Here is a 25,044-nt window from a genome sequence, read left to right as displayed (position 1 = left end):
TTGTCAACATTTTTTCTCTTTTTTAATGGGTACGTTGAGATTGTGTCTTTCTCTTTTTTCGCAGTTAGATAATTTTAGCATCCAAATTGCTGTATTTCATTATATGTGATCTAGAGTAAAGGAACTAGTTTTAAGGTTTCTTTTTGAAAAGTTTTAAAGAAATCTGCAGAAAACAAAAACATGTATTGATGAGGCTGACTACATCTGAAATACCCCAGTTTGACTGTTAATATTGAGAGTCTTCTGGGAGAAGTATCTTCGTCAAGGAGCAAAAACAAAGTCTCAGCTAGACCAAATACAAAACAAATCTAATTACTTATATTTATAAATCACAGGTGCTATTAGTGCATCTATTTTGGTCTTTTGTTGCAGTCATTGACTACACAAAATCACAGTACCAACACAGCATAGCACATTATGTTTTCAGGAAAATGCTAGAAAGCATGAATTTGGAAGGGAGACAAAATCTAGATGTACTTGAAAATAAATTGCTGTTCCGGAGCCTACAGTAGCAGGAAGGCTGCAGTAATTGCTCATCTTCATTCTGCTGGCCATGACTGAGTTCAAACTGGCATCAAGCACATGGAACCATGACAAATCAGTGACAGGGACAAAACATTTTGGTTCTCTCCTCTGGGTTTACAAAAAAAACAACACTTCCGCAGGCTCACTCCGACACTGGCAGCTCCATGCACATGGACAGCGTCGGTGCCATGAAGGGCTCACTCCCTGTCCTTCTTGAGCTGCTTCGAAGGCAGCGACCTTTGTTACTGAAAGGCAGTTTGCCCCACTCGTGTTCTGAGCAGAGCCCATGCATCTGCAAGGGGCCTTTGGAGTACAATGGACAAGTCAGAGTGAAAGTGAAAAGATAATTAAATTATTGAAGTGGATTAAATAAATTGAATAGGAACAAGATGTTTGTTTTGGTGTTACCACACTTTTTACATGAAAAGCAGTAGTGCTGTACAGCTAATGTGTAGTGTCATTACATTAACCCTTTAATCCCATTAATGTATGCATTTTAAAAAGAAATACTGTCTGTGGAGAAAACAAGGAATCCAAAGTTACCAATAGAAGGTGCCTCAACTACCCACTGGAGCAGACACAGTGCCAAGCTTGTAAAACACAGCTGATAACATGTACAGTAGCAGCCCACTAAAACACACATTTTCAGAGGAACGAAACGCGTGAGAGAGAATGGCCTCATAATGTCACACAATGCAGCCCGGTTCTTCGACGTGGCTGCCCTGCGTGCAGAGCGCTGCACTGAAGGAGCACAGATCCTTGTGGCGCGATCACGTCCCACCCGCCCTGCCAGAGAAGCAGGCCTGCACTCCTGCCCTGTCCTGGTTTCCAATTCCAGCCCCAAGGAGTGCTGACTGAGCAGCCACCACAATGCCGGTGTTGTCAGGATTCATTCCAGTCTGCACAGAGCTTCAGACCAACTTCAGGAGCCTTTGTGGCTCTGCTGGCGAATAAAGTCCCTACTTTTACTGCACCGGTCAGCCATACATTTCTGTGACATGCTCCCGAGTTTTTACATCTCCCTAAAGTCCACTCTTATGAAAAATACATAAGTAATGAAAAAGTTTAGATCATTTTTTTCTATTGAGCCACTGCCTGGGTGATGTGCTTTTACTGGTGTATTTGTGGTACAGTATGTGAAGCACACTTCATGTAATGTGAACTTGTATAAGGAAGGATCCCCCTGCGTGATACTCCTTCTGAGAGCTGCTGTTCTCTAACCTCTAATTCACCAAGGTGTGTTCCCCAGCCTCTCGTATTCAGGCGGCTGCAGGGTCCTGCTCTCTCACAGCCCAGAGGTGCTTTTGAATCATTTTCAAGGTTGCAAACGTGGGTATCTGTACCACACTCTACAGGTCTAAATTATTCAGGAAGAAAGATGAAGAGCCCGAGAGCTGGATAAGGATATTTGTAATGACTAAAAACACAAAAGAACACGTGCAAATAACATGGTTTTTAACTTCATGGTATCTACAGGATAAGAGCAGATACAATTCAGAATGACTTGCTTGTAAGGCTTAGTATAACTGCATTTTATTCTATGTACTAAATGGGTCCTGCCAGAGTGCCCACTAGGAGGACTCTGCTGGGTCCAGCTCCCTGAGAAAAGCCCAGCCCACGCAGAAGACACGCTGGGCGTCTCCATCTCCAGGCTTGGCTGGGAGTCTCGCAGTCGTCACCAGGACAAGTGTTGGGACAGACCCCATCCACACCAGCATGTCCACAGAGAGCAAGTTCTTCCTTGAAGCAGTTTTAGTCTTTCCATCTTCCACAAGCTGAGCTGGCACTTCAAAGAAGCCAGGTCTTCCAAAAGAAAGGCAATTTCAGGCAAATCAGTGCTTGAATCTTCATTGAACCAGCTAATTCTCGGTTTCGCTGAAGGATCCTAAACCACTGTTTTGTCTCTCGGCTCTCACAATTATTTTAGTTATATTAATTATTTTCACAATACAATCTCTTTAGTTTAATTGTGATTTTGGTATTTTTTTAATTTAGAATTTACTGTGTATTTACTGTGAAATCTGTAAAGATATTTTCATGTTTCGACATTTACACACTATTAAGGAGCGTTAATCCGCATCTTCTCTAAGTGAGTCATTTTTGCGCTTCCTGACTGTAGTGAACTGACGGAACTGCTGTTCGCTAGACGTCTGTCACGGTATTTTTATCTCAACCGTATGATAAAAGAAGGAGCTCTATGGAACAAAAAGTACTAAAGTGGAACCTGAGGAAGAAAAGATGGTTGTGAACTGTTATTATTAGTAGCAACCCTAGTGACAGCAGTCACAGTAATAGAGTGTCGCATTATCTAAAATCATAGCATTATACTGCATAATACCGTACCAACCACGGCCCCTTTTGTTAAATCTTCTTGTGGTTTTCACGTTTATGGCAGCTCTGCGGCATCGAAAATGCCACTACCGCTGCCCTCTGACAGCAGCCCAGCCTCCTGGAGCCCCCGCTCTGTCTGTACTCTGTGGTTCAACGTCCCCCGAGTATTTGGCAAGGTAACATACCGGCCGCTTTTTCGAGCCCTCAAAGATCTCTGATCGACAGTGAAATTATTTCTATTCTGGGGATTTTTTTTTCTGATTTCTACGTGTTCTCAGAAGTAACTTGCAATAAAAAGATAACTAATTAAAAAAACCCATGGAGCTGAATGATTCCATTTGGGCTGTACTGTAAATGTGCACATTCAGGTATGACTTTTGTTTCTGTGTTTTCTTGCTACATCTGTACCTGTAGATACTTTTCATTCTTTTTAGCTGAAGGGACAGGTCGCTGCTTGGCGTATTTACACACTTATGGTCATTCCACGATATCACCTTACTAGTGAATACCTCTAACCCCTGCAGTGATTACACCTGCAATGCACTTCAGCACTGATTCCACTAAACGTTCATAGCTGTTCATAGCAATATGGGACCACCAACAACCCCTTGTTATCCCGTAAATCCTTGAGGCCTAAGTAGCACATTAGCCAGGTCTGCTATTGCCTTCATCAGTGCAACAGAGACCTGCCCATCAACAACGAATCCCCTAATACAGCCTCTTTCATCATCCCTTCTTTTCCACAGCACACTGAGGAGAAGGTTATGACCTGGTACTGCCGACCGGCCTCAGAAGCACAGGCCACTCCCCGTGAAACGCAGTCAGTTTTCAACATGAAAAGTTACAGTCTTTCCATGTCTTACAGTAATTCACCAGTTTATCTAGTTTTTCAAATTCACCAGGAATGTAAGGTCCGGTTAACTCCATGTTGTCTTAAATCACACTACATGATAAATCACACCAATATTGTAACATAGCACAGTATCTTGTCATGTTACAAGCTGTAGTACGCTCTCATTGGGAAGGTCAGTTCTAATTTAGGAAATAGCAAACTTCAAATCACACTTACTATTATTTTTTTCTCAATTAAAGATCAACTGCGGCAGCCAATGCACGGACTGCACGAGCCACAAAGTGTTGAGAACTTTTTTAAAAAACCAACCAACTGCAAGGAGAACAGTCATTCTATCAAAAGCAACGGCCACTGGCAACTTTTAGAAAGTGCAAAAGCAGCAACAACGCCCCACCAACAAAGATTATATTGCAGCATAAATGACCAAACGTACCTGTTCCTTCACTGAGGCAAGAATGGCAGAAGTTGTCTCTGTCTCTGATCCATCCCCATTGGAGGCATTCAGTACAGGGCTCAGCATGGTACTCTTCTCAGAGTCAGAAGGCTGGTCTGGAACAGGCATACCTCCTCAGCTCCTGCAGGGGAAAAGCAAAAGAAAGATCTTTTTCTTTCTTGAACATTTTCTTTGAATCTTTTCCACACACACACACACACACACACACACACACACACGGCATTCTGGGATTTAATTCCACCGGAGATCTAAGTCCATGACATAAATTATTCCTGAAACGGCACAATTGTGCAGTGCAGGTTAGGAGAACACCCCTTTTCTGAAACTGCTGTTTCTTTTGTGGTTGAAATCTTGGTAGCACCTAGTGTACATAAAAAAAACCACATTCATATAATCTCCCAACTAAACTAAAAGCTTTTTTTTCCTTAAGTACACTAAATATTCTGTATTTTTTCTAACAGAAAATAAAAAGAAGCAGGCCTCTTTGTTGACCTATAATATCTGCTACCATGCTGTACAGACAAGAGAAGAGTTACACGCTTATTCTAACCATTTCTAGTTTTAACATACGTTACCTCCTCAAAAAACACAATTTCTGTTAGTGCCAGTTTCAAAGAAAAGCAATTTGTAACTATTTAAGCTTGTATTTTCTGAGTCTCAAACTAGTTTAATCTGTCTTTCACACTTTAGTGTATACAGTTATATAACTCATATACCAGCTGGTGAACTGAATCTCAGAAAGCAATTTTGGAAGCAGCTTTACCCGTTAATTTTCACACAGTGACTCTAATCTGATTTCCCAGAATTATACCAAAGAGGACCCTGTACCTAAAAATCCAAACCCAGGGGCCTTTGTGTTGTTACAAAACACTTTTAACGGGTTATCAGCAGAGTTGAATAAAATAAACATCGTGTGCATTTGAGCTAACAGAAATATATTGGATAATAAGGCCATTAGAGTTACTAAATACTGTAGGCTGATGAGGACATGTCTACAAACGAGCCTCACAGTCTGCGATGAGTTCCAGTTTTGTCTGTCTGGATTTCCTGTAGAAGTTGTCCTCTTCATTCACCTCACCTCTGTGGCTTACTGGGGGCTTTCGGGACCAGCAGATCAGGCTGAGGAGTGACAAATGTCTTCGCCACCTGAATTCAGGGAGTTTTGAGCCAGGACCTCAGGCTTAACACTCCTGCTCATTAAAAATGAGTCATGGGAATGTGACTAACCAGGTAGTGAGGACGTCACTTTAACATCTTGTTAAATCACAGCGTCCCCAGTCCCAATACTGGGCAAAGGTTTGGACGTCCTTGACCAGAAGGAGGAATGCCCTACGGAACCACCTACACCAGTGATGCGGTGTCTCATCCCAGGACTGGCCAGGCCCAGACTTCGCTTCTGAGAGCTGACAACAGGCTACAAGGTGGTAACACTGCAGCTTAAAGATCCATAGTGCATGTTAGTGCGTTGTTCACTCAACAACGTTTGGCAAAAAATTTAGTCAGAAGAGTATTTTCAGCCTGTGGTTACATGGCATGTTAATTTCCAACAGATGGCAATTTTTCTATTTGCAAAGATATTCTGTTTCACTTTAATTGTGAGAAATGTGTCCAATACATCTGATTTCCTTCCATACTGTTAAAAATGAACCAAAACATAACAGATCTACAGATGAATAATCCTTCCCCAATAAAGTAAGATACAAATTCATCCCATCTCCTCATTCGTATGGTGAAAAAAAGATTATTAAATTTTAAAGCAACCACATTCAAAATTATTTAGTGTTGCAATTACTGTTTATTGCCAGCTCATCTCAGAAGTCCAGCGTTGCAATAAATCAAGAATTTTGTTCTGAGGAACAGCATTTGCAGATCTATGAAGCAACACAATTTTAATCAATACCTCTGATCATTCTTCATCACCGACTTAATGGCCAAAACACTATATTTTACTTTACTACATAAAACTACTCATTGACACCTACAGAGGTAATTACATTCATTGTACATGAGGCACTCTTCCATCATTTTGGCTAAAGAAATATAGATATTCAGCCTCGAGCTATGATTCAGGATAATACATTCAAAACACACAGCATCTGAATTAAATTACCTTTCTGACGAATCAAGCAGTTTTTGTGAGTGATAAGCCATAATGTCTTTTTAATGTTTACATAATTGCAAATTATGAGCCTCTACCGTATTTCCCCCACAGTTTGTCTTGCGCAGGATGATATTAGTTGGATGCTGAGAGACCTCTTTATGTCACGGGGCTTCCTGCATGTGTTACTGTAAAAGAGAAAATGTCCAGCAGCCGAAAGCTGGTCTGTGTGTGTGTCTGTGTGTGTCTGTGTGTGTCTGTGACTGTAGGTTTAACATCCCATCTGAAAGGCGGCATGAGTCCTCCTACACCACAGTGTCTCCAGTCAACACACAGGAGAAGGTCTGGAAAATCTGATCTGGAAGGAAGGGCGTCGCCTACTGGACCACCAACACCAGTTACAGCATCAACCTGGTGCTCCCAGGAGTGACCAAGAGTGACTTTGCTGAGCTTGGGAGACCTGACCAGATCGGGATGCAAGACAATAGTTCTGCTACCACCTCCTTCTGTAACACTGATGTTTAGAGCACTGGAGTAATGTGCTGAAATGAATATACAGTATTTATTGCCCCACCTGACACTTCTTTTTAAAAAGATAACACAAGACCGGTTTAACTCTCTTTGATACTCTCTTATGATACTTCACCAAGGGGAACTAATAATGTATCAAATCATAACCTAGGTAATTCAACATATCATTTTGTCTTCTTATGTTCTTATCTTTGTCTCCCTACAAACAGCCGAGTACCCAGGTGTTCAACTGCTTTTCAATCTTTTTTTCCTACGCAGTTAATTAACCTACAGAAAAGTATACTTACTGCTTCAGTATGTAATTTAATCGATAAAACTGATAAATATTTTAGATAAAATAAAGATTTTCAAAATATTTACTAGGACATATCCTATCTCTATAACTTTGGAAATTAGTTTTCGCATTTGAACAAGGAGGTGCCAGAGCTGTGTTGAGAGGTTGGGTATTCAGACAGATACAATGTGAGGGCTGTCAGTTAGCTCCGGCACTCATTCAGCACAGAGTAAAAGACTGACATTTCTTCCCACTAAGAAACTCAAAATGCAAAGCTAGGAAGTATTTAAAATGTGGAGATGCTGCCTATAGCTAAGATTCAAACTGTACAGTATCTCTGTGGCTTTTATTCATGAGAAATGGAACAAATGAATCCACAGTCTTTCTTTGAGTAATTTGTACAATCAGCGCAGCAGTGGCCATGGATAGTTGATCAGACTCCTTAAAGACAAAGATTGAAGTATAAGAAGTACAGTATCACAGGTCAGCTCCATTTTTCAGTTGTTACATTGTTGCATCTGTTTTTTGGAATTTAATCCAATCCTCATGTTGACCCTTCAAGCACAAAGGAAAACTTACTGCTGATCTATGACAGCAAGTGTCACATGAATAAGTGACATTCATAAAGCCATACTGAAGCAAGCATTTCCAGATTTCTAAACACACCTGCAGAGCTAAACCAATCAGTGTCTTGATGGTGATAATTACAGACCAAGGAATTCTCATAGTCTCTTTAAGAGTTTCTTGATTTGTTACGGTGTTATTATAACATTGAAAATGTGATTTTCATTACCATCTGCCATGTGCCAAGAAAAGAAAGAAGGGTTAATAAACTGTGACATATTTACTCAGGAAAGGTTAAAGGTTGTTTAGTCAAACACCTCAATAATAAATGTTCTCATTGTTAACTACTTTTTATTTTAGCATGCAGAGTGGATTCCCCATAGTCTCATTAAAATGCAACGCATTACTTACTTTGCACTGATAATTATGTAGGATACGATGCTTGCACTCCGTAACCTAAATTTGTTCTAAAAATATCCATCAAGAATTGTCTCCATGTAGTGTTTTATTATTTCAGCTTGATTTGGTTTAAAAATGAATGCTGAAGCTTCTGTATGAGGTCAGACATCTTTCAATCGTCACAAACAAACAAACTGTTTACAGGACTTCCGATTGTCATTGGGGTTTGTGGATTCAGGCTACAGTTTTCTCCTGCTGTTATTGGTAAATGGTCAATAAAGACTAAGCTTCTGCCTGGCTAAACAGTTTCTAATGCACTGCGAAGACAACCAAGGGAATTCTGCAGTCATTACCACCACTTCCCTGCAATTATCTAGGACTGCAGCCATTTCAACGATTATTAAAGATGTTAGCTACTTTTACTAAAGCCTGACCATTTAAGAGACTTAAGTGAATTACCGTGTTGAGTATTGAAGTAGAATAATAATCTTTTTAAAGCTGACTAAATCATTTATCAAATGGCACCAAAATACCCTCGACTGCTAAAGACAAGCCATTTCTGCTGAGCCTGCAACTTGACTTGTGCGACTGGAAGGCAGGACATGTACTGCATGTCAGGACAGAGGCTACAGAGTGGCTCAGCAGCCTGTTCACACACTCAACCCAAAGCTGCGGGTTCGAGTCTGGGTGATGTCCATATCCACATGTGACCTGGCTGAGCACCACCGGCCCTCAGCCTGCCTGAGGGGAGGGTGGGATTTGCCAGCAAGGACTCCCTCACTCCTGGCAAAGCCCTGGGACTCCTTGGGCACCTGGAGGCCTGAGGCCTCTCTTCCAGGTGGCGCTGAGTCTTCTGCACAGGGCAGCAGATAGCAAGGGCTTCAAAGAGCAGGCGGGTCAGAGAAGTCAGATGACTGTTCCCCACTCTCCCATGTGGGCTTGTCGCTGTGAGCCGTCGGAGCGAAACACTCGAGCGATTCCAGACTGAGTGGGTTTGGAAGAAAATAAAAATAAGTGGAACACATTCTAATTAAGCTAAGCAATTCCAGGCCATGTTAAATTGTATTAAAGTTGCACTTACGACTCACTGCAGGAGGTGTTCCTGTGAAGGCCATTTCTAGGACATGGATATTGCAGAATCCATATCTAATTGAAAAAATTAGGAGAAACTAACCAGGGGGCAGTGCAAAATATATTTCTAACTTATGAAAAACAAAAGGTTTCAGCCAGTTCCAGGCTTTTCCATCAAGGATATTTGAAGTTTCTATCCTTGTTTTTGATGGCTGTGTACTGCATTTACTTATGAGTTTCTTTGGCTAAGCCACTGACAAAAGCCTGGCAAAGCCGAACTCATTAACTGTGTCTGATCCTTGTGGCAAATCCCCTGCACACGTCACTGATTTAGTCAGACACATAGAAAGGGAACTTAAATGGTCAGATACCGTTCCTCTTAATCATTCTTGCTGATAGAAAAAAACACCAGGTGATGGATACAGGGCACATCACCTTTCAGCCGAGTGTTAAAGCACAATCAGACTTTGAAATCCACTGCCACACAAAAGAGCTGAACAAAAAAAAAGGGCTGAAATTTCTTCTTGAATCAACTTGCAGTCGCTTATATTTTTGGTCAGGTGAAAGCAAAAAAAAAATCGGTATTGACTGTGACTCATCAATGGTAGGCGCACAGGTTGCAATACCAGAAAGGCATGATCACTGAAGTGTTACCTGGAGAAATTCAGTCTGAGCCAAGTCTTACCTCCAGCTGTCAAGGTTAAACAAATGCCTATACCCTTTTTGAGTCACAGGCATTCTCTTGTGGGTGAAAACGTGCAGCACCATACACCAAAGGAAAAATATAAATAACTTAATTGCATACAAGCTTCACCAAACAGATTCCTTCTGATGCTGTGTCCAAGTGTCTTATTAATGGCCTTGCTGTAAATAGGGACGCCCTATTTTTTTCTTAATGGATGATGCATAATCCAGAATCACTGCACATAGTGAAACCAGAAGCTCTAGCATGTCAAATCATTATTTTACACACATTATGAGGAAAAGATGTCTGTACCCTGTAGGTCTGTCCATTAGCATGCCCTCTAAACACACAAATAGTTTCCAGTTACAGTAGGATGCAGCTTCCTGCACCAACAAGCTCTTACCACCCCATATACCCACGTGTTTAGGGGTAACACTAGACAACTAGTAACCCTAGACAGCTCTAGGCTGACAGGAAAACAGATATTCCCCAACTCAATCTGTCTCCTGTGAACCCTCTTCCCTCAGGGATGTAATGCTGACATTGTGCATCACGATCTTCTGCTGAGAGTGTGGCACAAAGGCTTTTCTCTGTTCATAAGCGGCCCGACCTCAGGGGTTGGCAGTGAAGCAGAGCCTACCCAGGCTGGCACATGGTGCAAAGCTGTACTGTTCCATCCCAGGGCACGCGCAAACACACACACACACACACTCACACACACACACACACACACACAGGGGGAAATGAAGAGTCGCACACTAGCGACCGCATGTCTTTGCACTGTGAGAGGTGTCTCGCTAGCACTTAGACGTCACCTGCCACCATAGACATTCCTGAACTAATTAATCAATTTTCTTTCCACACGCTCTTCCCTGTTTATACCCTCTCACTCCACTCTGTCTCCGCTCACTATTGAGCGTCCTGCTCCCGAGCTCAACCTGCGTCCAACCTTTTCGGAAAGACTCTTTCATCTGATCGACTTTTTGGCTCTCGAAACTCTAGCACTATCCCTTGACCACTGCTTCGCTTACCATTTTCGGACTTGGATACTTTTGGTACTAAACGTAACCCTTCCAGGAAAAGACCTGCATCCGCCTCACATAGGGTCCAAACCAGCTGCTTCGCTGCAACTCCTGGGAGGAGGACACTGGAGCACCGTGAGAAACCCTCCGCAAAACCTCCACACAGAGGGAGAGCCAGAGAGCTATCACCAGGGATCTGCCGTGTCCCCATGCCACCCCACCAAAATATTAATAATGGGTATCATTGATTTGGCTGACTCTTCTATCGAAAGAGACTTACAAATCCAGCCATCCATACAGTTGGGCATTTCGGTGGTACAGTACACTCTAAGGTGACTCTTCCTCAAGGGTACAACAGCAGTGCGTCAACATGAAATCCAAACCCACTCCTAAATCCCGGCCGAGAGCATCAGCACACTAGATTCACTGCTCTCATTCTTCTTCTCACCAGCTTCCAAGATCAAAGAGAATGAATCATTTTCCTTCTGGAGAAAACCTTTGTTCTATATTGCAAAAGAGATGTGCAACTTGCAATCTATCTCCATCAACAGGTGACACAACCTAACAGGTGTAATATGATTTTAAAACCCTGGTTTTTAAACTATCATGTGTGTTTGTGTTTTTCTCTAAAGGTTATTTCCAGATTGGTAAAGATTCAAATATACACCCTCCCCCATAAACCACAGCAAGTGAGGAACACAGCACGTACTGTACCTGTACTGAAGTATTCTTACAGTATGAATACTGGATTAAAGGTGAGGTCATTGTGGTGAGGTGAGCACAGTGGACACCCCACTGCTTCTTTTTTAAGGAAGTGTGATGCCGAATGGCTGTGTGCTTCAAGTGAGCACCATGTTAAAGAAGGGTGATGCTTCCAGCACTAGATAATATCTTGCTGCTTTGCCACATTTCTTTTAAATTTATTCTATCACACAAAACTTCTCCTGTCCCTGAAGAGCTAAAGCAGAAAAAACTCGCTTGATACTGGTTGTAATCAGCTTTTCTTTGTAGTCCTTTAGTTTTCATCTCCACATGAACTTTGGTTGCTAGTCTGATTCTTTTTTTCTCTAATCACTGGGAGGATGTTGTCTGAAAAAAAAAAACAACAATCCTGCATGTTGATGTGCATTCTGGAATGTTTTGTTTACTTAGCGTGCTTCCTAAGAAGAGACCCTACAGCTGCCCTACAGCTTACATGCAGGGATGTTCTCCTTACTGGAGTATCATTGTGCTATCCTCATGCGACATGATCTCCTGCACACTGCTTATCATCCAGCAGGTCCCCAGGCATTAGACTGGGCTAGAGCTCGTAACAGACTTCTAAAACAGTTGGCCATTTTGCTATTAAGTATATTTTACTTGAACTACAGGATCAAAGAAGGTCCTGCTTTTATATGCTCGTTTGTGCTCCTTAATAATTGATTGTGCTGTATTTCTAGGACTCCCTATCATACCTTTTGTGCCATGTTTTCCTGGTAATGTCAGATATGCAATTGGTATTGCACTCACTGGTGCTGCACAGCATGAAAATAATTGCATGCGTAACCAGGTCTTCCTGGCTTGAAAATGGGTCATATTCAAGTGGAACGTCAGCGCTCACAACCCAGATTAGAACTGCTGTGTCAGGCCCCTGCCTGAGCTCTTAACCCACACTGCCCGGACAAGCACCAAGCCCAAAGACAAAGTGCCGAGTGGTACTGTCGTCCCAGTCTCACTCTTTCACTATGAAACCTGCTGCATGAGCCTCCCGCTGTGCAAGTGACACAGGGAATCAAAGTGATTTAAAATGCAAGTGTAGGTGACCACCTGGCACCACGCAGGGCGGAGAAACGAACTCTACAACTATACATGGAGTATAAGAAATGCTGGGCATCAAGAAGCTACTTATGACAAAGACTAGAGAGCAGACCTATATAGAATCAAAAGTAAAAAAAGAAACCAAAGGAAACTAAGGTGAAGTGCATTGGAAGTTGAAAATAAAGACGCACTTCTTCATGCAAAGGGTTGTGGGAATATTGAACAAGCTACCCAGCCATTGCTGTTGAAACCAATACTCTAGTCTAGGTTCTTTCAAAAAGAACAGCTAGATGAAATGCTGAAGGCAATTAGCTACTAGTATCCAAACAGGCTAGATGGACTCCTCTCATGTGTAACCTTTCTTAGCTGCAAATAATAAATAATGTGAAAATGAATGCCAGTGAATACCTAGCTATTACACATCCAATTACTGCTGAAAAATACACCATACTTATAGTACAGATATTTATTTCCTTGCAGGATATCTATTAAAACAGTTTTGTTAAAAATAGTTTGTGTAATGTATTAGATGTTTGAGATTTATGGTTAGTGAATTTTTTTAATAATAAAGCTTCACAAATGCTTGAATAAATACCTTAATGCTTGTGCTTATCACCAACATTTCGCAGTCCTGATACAATACTTTTCACTGCTTTACTTTACATTTCAGTATTTTTCAGAATGAAAAATGTATAGCAAAATAAGAGCAGAAGGCAAAGAAAACAATTTTCCAGTCAGTATGTTTATAAGAGATGTATCTAAAACTCTCAACCAAAACTTACACAGCCCAATACTTTCCCTTTTCGGAATCAAATAAGGTTTTCCTGCCATCAGCTATATCACTGCCCTACAAAGAGACACTGGGCAGTGCCCAGCTCACCACTCAAGACGTTATGAAACAACAGAAGAACATCCAGGTAAGACACTGTCCTTCCCTGTGTATTGAAAAAACAGACAGTGTTTATAAAAGGTTTCTGCGATCACCGAGAAAAGGCAACAATCACACCCGCCATTTCATGCACCAGTTTCCAGCTTGTTCTGAAACACCTGGGGACACTCTCATACAGGACTTTTGTCTTTTTTGTTTTTTGAATTTGTACTGTTGCAATTCTGCAGAGACGAAGAGTGGCGGCCTTGTTGTTTCTTCTTTCATTTTTAAAACAGCACTATAAAAATTTCATGTATCGAGCCATAAAACAGTAAAAAAGTCTTGCTTTTGATAAAAAGATTTTAAAAAGGTTGAAACTGCTTGAAACGTGCAATACTTTTGTTCTAGAAAATCCAGCCAATTCAACAGTTGAGAAACCATTAATTAAAATACCTTGCTGCAAAAGAAAATTAACATGTAATTATGTAAAGTTGGGTTATGCATTAATGATTATCTGAGGTTAATTAAAGCGAAACTACAGATTTAAAAATGAATGTAGATTGTTGTCTCCCTCCTATACAAATTGCCAGGAGCATTTTCTTCTGAATTTTTCATAGGCAAGGTCTATGTTGAAGCATCGGGTCAAAAGGCTTTTGAAAGAGAAATTAAAACATTTGTGCAAAACGTCTAATGAGTTATACTGAGATATAGAAGGAGGGATAGAAGAGAGAGCATATACAGTAAACTGTTATTGATTATCAATTACCATCTAGTGATGGTGATCATAAGTGATCTGTTGGATACTAACACATAAAAATACTAAGCAACATCAAGGATGACTCAGTTAATTGTAAAAGCTGAACTTTTGTTTCGCAATTCTACGACATTAATGCTCAACAGTTGTACAGAAGGAGTATTTTAAAAAAAACTGCACAAAACAACAGCTTCACACACATTTTTTCATTTTCTTCCTGCTGATAGTCACACGCCCCTTTAACAAAGACAGTGAAGTGCTAGTGAGTGGAGCTCTGTCCCTGTGGTCCCTCCGAGCGCCCCAGCCCTCAGAGCTACAGTATGCTGCACTCCAGATACCCCAGGGGTCCTTCTCTGCCAGGGAGACTTCCAGGTCCTTAGGGGATCACATCACACCGAAGGGCTCGATGAGCCCCTATACATACGCAATGCAAAAGGTGCTTGTGGCATTGTGACTGGACTCTGGTGTGCAGCGCTATAAGAACACAGTCCTTGTTCTGTGCCAGAGGACATCACAGCCGAATGCTGCCTGGCATCTTGATTTGGCAACGTGGCAGTGGCTCAGAAAGCAAACCAACAGGCTCTATCAACTCAGCAATTACTCCCAGGCTGCGTACACACGGCCAGCCTGTAGCTCCTTCCCCATCACGGAGGCATCTTGAACCTCCAACCTGCTCTGGTGTCAGGAGCCACCGAGTCAACAGCGGAGCCTTATTACATCTTAAATGCACTGCATCTGCAAACCTCTGACAGGGAGTGCTTATCTGCTTGGCCACAGGTCACAAAAGATGGACAAATAGTCATTTAACAGCAATCTTTGAAAGAACTGTTACAATGCATTTAAGTACTTAATGTACCACATACTGCATGTTGCTTCAATAAATCCAAAAAGTGCCAAGTGCTTGAAATAAACTGCCTTTGAAAACATGTCTCTTTATAAATTGTTTTAGAATGGCATCCTGTTAAATGCAAGACAGCACTGACCTCAAAATCAAACCTCTTCTGACTTTTAAAAAGACCCTGCACACTACTGAAATACTTCACAACACTTCCTACAGAACTCAAGGATGCGACACCACTCAGTGCTACGTTGTAAGAAGAAAATACCCAAGTGTGTAGGAGTGGGATTAAAACAATCAAAGCAACACCATTTTCAAGTACATGAATTAAAGCAGCAAAATGTGAAAGAGTCCTATAAATATGCAACATGATACGCTTCATTCCTTTTTATTTTACAGCACTGTGAAGCGTATCTCTCATACTGTAAGAATTCATACTGCAGAACCTGTGCGTGTTCCCTCCAGTACAAGGTCGTGCCACTGTGTTTCTCTCTACACTTGTACTGTAAGTATAGCACAATGACAACCCTCATGTACCCTATTGTTATGGATCCTGGCTCAGCCATGTTGCAAATGTAGCACGTTTGTCTTTTCCACACACAGCAAATGGTTCTATTTGTCCCGTAAAACGGCTGCATTTTTCCTCTCCTTAATGAACATGGAAGCAGAGTCAAGCAACAATGTAATCTAACGGGAAATCAGTGAATAATGTTCCCCGTTCACTTCTTTGGGTGTACGCAATCTCCGCAGCCCGGCCTCATCGTGATTGACCGATTTCCCCTTAGATTCCATATCTTGGCTGCGTTCAGGGGGAGACGTCTGGCGGCCATGCTTGTCTCCTTCCCACGCTGAATCTCAATGTGATGTCTCTGAGAGGAAAATTAATACAGGGGGAGCTGAAGGAGGACACACATGCCAAGCACTGCAAAGAAAACAACAAAACACCCAAGCAGGAGCAGCAGAGAAGTGATAACTCACTGGAGCACAGCCTGCCAGGGGGAAAACAAAACAAGAGGAAAAAGGAGGAACTGGGAAAGAAAGAAACTGGGAAAGGAATAGGGAAAATAATTTCCAAAGATTGTACGGCCTTAAAAGTCAGATTGTAAGGGGTTGCTATTCAAATATTTAAAATAGAAGTCTATAATCTGCACAGCAGAAGCTGCTTGGGAGCTAATGAAATTGAAGTGGAATTAGTGGGCTTATTAAACAACCTCCTCGAACAGACCTCATGGGTTTCTGAGCCACCTCACTCGTGCCTCATGAACTGAAGACACTGATGACACTGAAGACACCGCCATGCCTGTCTTCAATGTCTTGTGGGCTTTTCTGAGAGAGAATAAAGCCTGGGATGGATGCGAAATGTGCGGCAGCTTCCTTGTCTGTTTTCAAAATGTTTGAAAGCACAGCACAGAGACAGTGGCTGGCCTGGCGAGTTGAGCACTGTGTGACTACAGTGCCCTCAGCTGTTTGATCTGCCTGCCGGTGGTCGAATGACACACAATGTGGTGAAGGAAATCTCCCCGGCCCTCCTACTGTCTTATCAAGCCACCTGAAGTCAAGTGCGACAGCAGCACCCTTGGTGCAGTCTGTAATTTCATTTTGTGGATCCTGCCGGCTTTACTACAGGGAGTGCCGGCTGTCAGACTTGGCCGGACACACAGTCCTCTGGTCCGTGTGCTCATCCAGGCTCTTGTGTACAACACACTGGCAAGCACCGACAAATACAATGCTCACTGCTTCACAAAAGGCTTAAGGACTTTAGCTTTTTTTTAATGTGTTTATACATTAAGAATCATTGCTGCAAATGCATTTTCCTTTTATTTTGGAGGGATGCCTTCTGGTGTCAAATCATTAACAAAACGTATCCATCATTTCTGAATAAAGTTTTAAAGCCATTAGAACTGACATTTGTTCTATGCAGCAACAAACAATATACTACCATGCAATTTGCAATACTCAGACAAGGTCTAACATCATGAACTTAAACTCGCAAAACTGAGATGAATTGATTTTTTTATTTGCTCTAAGCCTAATCTCAAGGAATAATGAAAATAATAAAATGTACAAGCAACCTCTGTGAGGAATCAGCTACTGTATAAATCCAGGAGTACACAAAAGGAGATGCAGTACATATATATATATATTTAATCTTTAGATGTCAGCGTTGAAATTTCCCAGACGTTCCTCACCAGCAGATAATTTTATCTACACAATTCTCGTTTTGTACAGCTTGTATTCGAGTGCTTTGGTGTAATGCAATGCAACATTTAAAGGGAATCTTCACAGTCTTACCAGGCATTTTTCCAGCTATGTAAACCGTGTCTAGATTTGTTAGTTATTTTGATCCTGCGATTTGTAGCATGTAAACAACACATTCCCTGTTTTCACGTCTCTGCATTTGGTTAATCACCAACTACATACTGTAGTTTTTACCTCCAGTCCAAAGGGTACTTCCCCCTCCTATTAAATTTCCATAATTTCCAAAAAAATTTTGGAAGAGCAGCAAGAAAGGCACTGATGGCTAAGAAACAGCAAGACGCTGAGTGTGAGTACCATCTCTCCAGCCTTTTACACTTCAGACAGGCAGGGCTTGTGAGGCAGGAGTAAGAAATTACATTTACAACGCTATTATTTTAATATCAGTTATAATGGAATCATAATGATAATAGTGGAAAAAGTTAGACGTGGTCATGGCGCCCGTTCCCTGAGTCTGCTCGCTGTTCGTTCACTGCAATGGCCATGATACAAACATGCCAGCAACGTAAAATAAAAAGGTGGAAAACAAATCACCCGGAAAATTTCTGGATTGATAACGAAGGCCACTCTGCTACCCAACAGACAGCAAACCCATTCCAGCGCACAGTCCTGGAGATTGCAGGCTGGGATCAGTTGTGTGGCTGCCACCGGCAGTGGGACCCTTCAGGCCAAGAGGTCACACAGAGCCCATCAGTAATGGCCGCTGACCGGCCCTGGGAAGAGTGATGCATGAAATAACTGCTCTGAAGGAGAGCGGACCAGAGCTGCTCGCCTCCAGCCCAGGGGACATACTGGGAACTCAAAGCCCACACGGACTGAGGGAGTGGGAACAGTTCTGGATAAGAGCTGATTAATCAATACCTGATTCAGTTGGGTCAGGACCAGCTTGGGCAGAATGTGCACCAGAGCTCCCAATACTGTAAAGTAGATCTCCAGATCCACAAGTTAAGACATTTAGGTATCTGTGCTTTAAAAGGCAGGTCTTGGCAGTGCATTAATGGAAATAGATCAGGCTTTGTTTCCCTCCCCTCGTAAGATTCTCAAACAGATCATCAGAGTAAATATATAGTATATTACGTCCAATATTTAATCTGAAATGTACTGAGTCCTTAAATCATGGTTCATTTGACAAAATGGATGTTGAGACTTTTGTATCCTGGGACACTGGGAACAGTTGCTGGTTTCTATGCTTTTTAAAATTTTTCAGAATTTTAGATGATTTTATAATTTGCAACCAGGCAATAGACATCTTGAAACAGTAAAGTGTGAAACAGTCAAGTGAGACATATACCAACGGTTCCGAAGCTGCAAAAATGCCATATGATGTGTGCTGCTGAGAGGTTTACTGACATCCAGCTAAATACCCCTGCAAACAAGTGCAAATAAACAGCAAATCTTACATTTAAAAGGTAAAGTAAATATTAGATTTTTAATATACCACAGTAGTATTGTCTTCAGGTCATTACAATATACAGCATGCTGCTACTGAAATTACATTCATACACTATTTCGGAAGGCAGAAAGTTGCTTTATATTTCACGGAGAAGGCAATTAGTATATTGCTCAATTTCTCCAAGAATTGTATTTATTGCCTGCTGTTACAAACTTGGTAGAAGGAATGCTGTTCACTGGTACTGTATCAACAGGCCTGGTGATGGCTTGCTCTGCATAAATAACAACGGAAAGATTTATAAAGGAAGAAATTGCTGCACAGAAACAAAGTCATTTTAGGCTCCTGCATTTTATTATTTCTAATGCTTTTGCACTTTGCATTAACAATGATGTACATATGTCTGTTGTTTATCTTAATAAGCAAAGGCCAGCATGATTAAACATTTAAATAGAATGCAATTATCTCCACATTGAACATATTTTTCAATTAAAAAGGAACAGTTAATGAAGGAAAACAAAGTCCATTAGACAAGTGTGAGCAAAAAGCAACCTTGCTAGCAAGTGAACGGCTCCATAGTTAGGGCACTGTTGATTTCTGTTCAAGGCAAAAACAACATCTACATTCAATCAAGGAGCTTCAACTGCGAAACTGCAAGTTTCTGTGACAGACCTTTGTGTGCAGAATCATTAGATGTAGAAGAGGATTTTACAGCTGAACTTGTCTCTAAGACAAGATAATATCATGACTTAACAAAATGCGTGGACAGAGATGACACAGAACGTACATTTCTCATCTTGTACCAGTGTCCCAGGTTACTTCACAACAGAAATAAGTGTCTTAATTAAGACATGGAGTGGGCTGCAGTAATAAAACATCCTGTTGAATACTATATGGCAGTGGAGTGGCATTGGACTTTAACATTAAAGATACAACACAGAAAAAGTCAAACTCACTGCTTAAACTCTAGGTTTTCCTTTTTAAAAAAAACAACCAATGCATAGTTCTAAGAAGCACGTTTTGTGTTTGGTTTTTAAATCTCTTTAGATTGTGCTGGTTTTTTGATACCATTCATTGAATTGTTAATGTTACAATAAGCTTTTTCTCGAATACTAAGAACCACAGTACTTCAAAATATGAAAAGTTCATTAATGTTTTGTAACTAAGTTATTCATCTGAAGTACACTGCCTAAAAATTATATACATAAAGAATAGTATTGTGAGCATTTGTACAGTATATTGCAGCTATAATTCAGGAATGTTAAACAAAACCATTGTATTATTTTTGTAAAAATATAATTAAACATTTTGTTTTTGGAGAACTCAGGGTATTGCAGCTTACTCATTTATTTTGTTCCCTTCCCACATGATACTGTTTTCAGGCATTGCAAATATTTTCCACAACAACACAGACCAGGCTGCAGCTGTTATAAGGGAGATGAATTTCTGGTCTATAGAATAACCAGGTTTAATATGAGCTTGCAAGAGCTTTTTTGTTTCTCATTTAACACCATGGTAACTGAAGTAAAGATCAGTTTCTAAGTAAATTGGATTTTGTAATAGTCAATACATCTATAATATACCTAAATGGAGTACATATACCATAGATTGTTCTAGATCGTTATGCAACTGGTTCCAAAAACCAAAAACCAAAATGGCTTCAATATATTGAATGGTTAAAAAATAATACCAATGCATAATAATACATATTAATAATGTTGCATGAAGAGATAATGGGTTTGATTGGTGACTTAGGGAAGATGGTAGCTGTGTTTGTAACTCCAAACCTCTGAAAGTTTGAGGGCAAACATAGTGGATGTGTCTGAAACGATTGGGGAACTCTGGACGATACAAGGGCAAACAAGTCCCATGAACATCATCCATTACAGAGATAAAACACTCTTAGGAAGGAGTTTTACATCCTACTCTTCTACTGAGCGGAATTTGCTCTCAACATGCTGAAAGTAATTAAAAGCAGATAATGCCAATGAAGATAAACACCACAAAGGCATGAAGAACAAAAATAAAATGATCATTTTCAACTTGAGCATATTTTAGACTACTGTATGTTAAGAGATGAGACAAAGAGAAAATTTTGAGCTTGAGTAAAAGCTTTGAAAATATTCCTGTGTATCCCTAAAAACACAAACGCTGTCTTTAAAATGTGCATTTGGATTGTGTATTGTGACACTACACTTTAAGAAAGAATAATACTTATGAAATGGTCTTGCAAGCAGTATTTTGTCATAAATATTTAAGTCCTTCTCTCTGGAGTTATGTAGCCCATCTCTCAAAGAATTCAATCTTTTTTCTTCTCATGGCAACAGCTCTCTGGGGAATCAAATTTTAAACACAAAGCATTTCTAAGATTTTTTTTATTACTTTTGCTGCCCATTTGGCTGCAGATCTGCTCTTTAAGAACATTGTCCTAAAGGCTCTGCCCTTGCAGTTTTACACTCGAGTTAGAGAACAAAAAATCTGGATTATTCTGTTGTTGATTCAAAAAGATGAATCCTAGTTTTCAAGAACATAAGAAAAGTTACACACAAGAGGAAGTCATTAACCATCGTAGCTGTTTGGTAGCTGGTAGCTAATTGTTCCAAAGCTCTCATCCAGCTCTTTCTTTAGGGAAGCCAGGATATCTGCTTCAATGACATGGCTGGGTATCTTGTTCCATAGTCCTGCAGCCCTTTGGATAAAGATGTGGCTCCTGTTCTTGGTTTTAAATGCACTTTCAATAGTTTCCAGGTGTGTCCTCTGATAGATGTTTGACTATTTGTTCTAAATTGCCAGTGCCTTTGAAGATATTTGTGAATATTTGCATTAAATTATGCACCTGGATAAAATTCCCTCAAAAAATGTTCCCTCTCCTTTGGAACTCTGCCCTTAAAAGGAGCACTGTGCAGATTAGAAACACATTCACCTGCATTTTTTGTCCTTTAGCTATCAAGCAGCAGCAGAAAATGGGAAAGATAAAGAAAAGATCAAAATCAGCATGAAAGTGTTCATACTTCATGACCACAGCTCACAGATGATTATGGTGTTTCAGATGATATCCAGATATACCATAAATAAACAGCAATCGAATCAACAAGACAGACAAACAGGCCTTCCACGGTTTGCAAACTTTCAGACATTGCATTCAGGTTATCCACAGTACAGTAGCATGCACTGCTGCCTTTCATTCATTTTTTGAGGACAGCGATCTCTTAACCTTAATAGATTAACAAGTCACTTGTAGGCTGGCCTTTCAGTGTTGAAAATGTGCTGTTAGCAAGGCATAAAAAAGTGCTTGTTGCACATCCCTCATCTAAGACAATCAATAGCACTAATGTAGTACTCCACACACATCCATAAGTCTGCAATGATGCATTATGAGTACAGTCAACACAGAATAGGCTACCCAGCCAGCTGTATTAATGCCGACAGTTCTCAGGCATGCTTTTTACTCATCAGAAAAATATTTTTTACTTCCGTGTGGATTACTCCTTGCCAAAGAGGTATTTTACTAATATGCCAGTGTCATACAAGCAAAAGACGGTGTGGAGAGGGATCAGGAGCAGAGTGTGTAAGTGCACCCATTGGACAGACACAACAACATGAGAACGATTACAAGCTAGACGATGCCATGTGGCCCATCTAGTCCACTTGGTAGTAGTAGGTATTTAATGTACTGAATTATATCTCACATCTGCATTTTGGTGGTCAATATCATTCTCCTACCACCATACTGTACCTCTGGCATGTTTCTTGATTCCTCTAGCTTTAGTTGCTGAATGTGAATACTCCTTTTGATATACAATGCTACACCTCTTCTGCCTTTCTTGTCTCCCCTAAAGACGGTGGATGGGCTGGTGCTTTGCTCAAGAACTGCCCCTTTACGTCATCCTTCTCTTCAGGGATGCTTTACTTGTGTGTGAAACAGAGTTGAAGAACAGCGCTTGTGGAAATTAATGGCAGTTCTTCCAGATGTGCTGTGAGCTACTCTTCACACATGCACAAGAAACAATCTCTGAACGCAGACACATTTCCCACAAACACCTCTGCACTTGTAGAGGTACCAGCTCTCCAAATAGGTGTCTACAGCATGCAAGAAGACATGCTACCAGACCATATTGTTTGTGAATGCTCAATTTTGTGCTTGGTGTTATCAAATACATAAAATTGTGTAAAAATAAATTTTCCTAACACAAGAAAAATGTGCTTTCATGCCTCCCTTTACTTATTCATGTTAATGAAACAAACCATACATTGAGTTTACTAAATCTCACAATACAAAAACCGCAGTTCAGAGTGGCTTTGAAAATGTCATCAAGCCAGAAACTTGATGTAAACTTCCTTCTTTGAGGGTTCCCCTTATATCTGTTAAATAAATGACTTGTTCTGTCTGGCAATAATCTTGGCAGAAATAACAGCTGACAAAGAAAAATCTGATTAAATAACTAATGAATTTTATTTGCAGGAACATCCATCAGAGGTCACAGCAAGCTGAAGTTAAATGACTTTGTACTTATGAATCTAAAATGTAATTCAAAACCCAGCAAATACAAAAGTCTGGAGTGATTGATGCGTTCAATTTAAACTTGTGTACAGTTTAATATTGTTACCTGAATGCTATATGCTTTCGTCAGATGCTTTTTGAGTGGATTGGTTTAAAAGTCTTTAAATAAACTGGAATCCCATAAATAAACAGTCAGCTTCACCGATGCATGTTTTCAAACAAATAAAGCCACCATAAGGTATTTCCAGTTAATTCCACTGATGTCTTGCAGCTAAGGCTGCATGTATGAAGGGGAACAGAGATCCAAAATGTAAACTACTGCTCAAGAGAGGAAGGATACACCAAGACATCTACAGTACAAAGGACCACCAGCCTGGAGAGAAAGACATGCCAGTGAATAAAACAAAAGAATTTCAGGCTGTGCCTACGCCCACTCAGGGCCAGAACTGAAAAATGTGACATTCCCTGCTCTCCTGACACCTCTTCTTTTAACATTGGAGGACTGAACACGACAGTGTTTTGGAGATCATGTGTTTGGAAAAGAACCAATATTTGAAGTTGGATGGATTTTCCAAAAGCAAAGGTGTCTTTTAAGAGGGAGATTTTTTTATTTTTTATTGAACATTTTTCAATATCTTTTTTTACCCCTTACAGCACCAAGGAGCAAAGAGTACTTTGCTGTTGTTTACTGATGCCCAAGGTCTATTACCAGGGAATGATTGCCAGAATAAAGCTAATACTTCAGAATAACAAAAAGCCAAGCCCCTGCATTTTTTCCTGTAAAAAATGATCCATAATGTACCGTGTCGCTTTAAATCACTATTTGAATTCTTTTCAGGTCTGTCAATTTTCTGTTCATATGACTAATTCAGAAATAGGCGAGAACTGAAAATGTGATTTGCAAGCTACAATATAAAGAATGGGGATAATCCTGCTAATACAAAATGACAAAAACCTGGGTGAAAGATACAACTTCTATCTTTATGTCATTACTTTTTTCTGAATTAAAGATCATTTTGTGCCTCCAGATGTATTCGGTGACGATTCATTTTAAAGTGAAAGAATCATTAACAGCAAAGGAAAGAATAAAAGACTAGAAAAAACTACCGGTGCCTTGTTGTAAAACTTTTACTTACATACCTGAACCAATGACTTAAACAGAGGCTCAGAAACCAAAACAATGGGTTACAGTGTATTAGTAAAATATTTTTTCTACCACTAACTCCCATATCACCCTGTAACTCACAATGGGCAGCCCACTAAAGCTCAGCAGGTGTGAGCCTGGCCAATACCTGGATGGGAGACCTCCTGGGAAATAAATAAGGCTGCTGCTGGAAGAGGTAATAGAGGGGCCAATAGGGGGCGCTCACACTGTGGTCTGTGTGGGTCTTAATGCCCCAGTATAGTGACGGGGACACTATACTGTAAAACAGGTGCTGTCCTTCAGATGAGATCTAAAACCGAGGTCCTGAAAAATCCCTTGGCGTTTCTCGAAAAGAGTAGGGATGTTAACCCCCATGTTCTGACCAAATTTCCACAAAAATAGCAGAAGTCAGCTGAGAATGGTAATGTACTTCTGCCCATTCAAAGAACATTAACTGGACTATTCAGGTGTCCAGCAATTTTGAGTGAAGCTGCATTATTATATTCAAGACAAACCCTCAGACAGTTCTCTTAATACAACACTGGTTGATGTCACATACTGTAGGTTTGTAATACTACATAGATCCAAATTTCCCCTTGGCCTTTACCGATCATGGCCTCCTAATAACCCCCATCTCTGAATTGGCTTCATCACTCTGCTTTCCTCCCCACTGAGAGCTGATGTGTGGG

The 25,044-nt window shown here is 40.6% G+C and overlaps 1 protein-coding gene across 1 annotated transcript in view; it reads right to left on the bottom strand.

The window, feature by feature from the left end:
* Positions 1 to 25,044, bottom strand: part of LOC148833189 (catenin delta-2-like) — a 313,017-nt gene that overhangs the window by 257,716 nt on the left and 30,257 nt on the right. The window contains exon 2 of the mRNA XM_088918834.1: positions 4,143 to 4,284. Coding sequence (XP_088774960.1) covers positions 4,143 to 4,271 — 129 coding nt within the window. The 5' untranslated portion in view covers positions 4,272 to 4,284. The remainder of the gene's footprint in view (positions 1 to 4,142; positions 4,285 to 25,044) is intronic.

The sequence above is a fragment of the Atractosteus spatula genome, chromosome 6 (assembly GCF_055471065.1).
Source record: "Atractosteus spatula isolate fAtrSpa1 chromosome 6, fAtrSpa1.hap1, whole genome shotgun sequence".
NCBI classification, from domain to species: domain Eukaryota; kingdom Metazoa; phylum Chordata; class Actinopteri; order Semionotiformes; family Lepisosteidae; genus Atractosteus; species Atractosteus spatula.
Note: the sequence above shows the minus strand (reverse complement) of the source record. Positions and strands in the feature narration are given on the sequence as shown.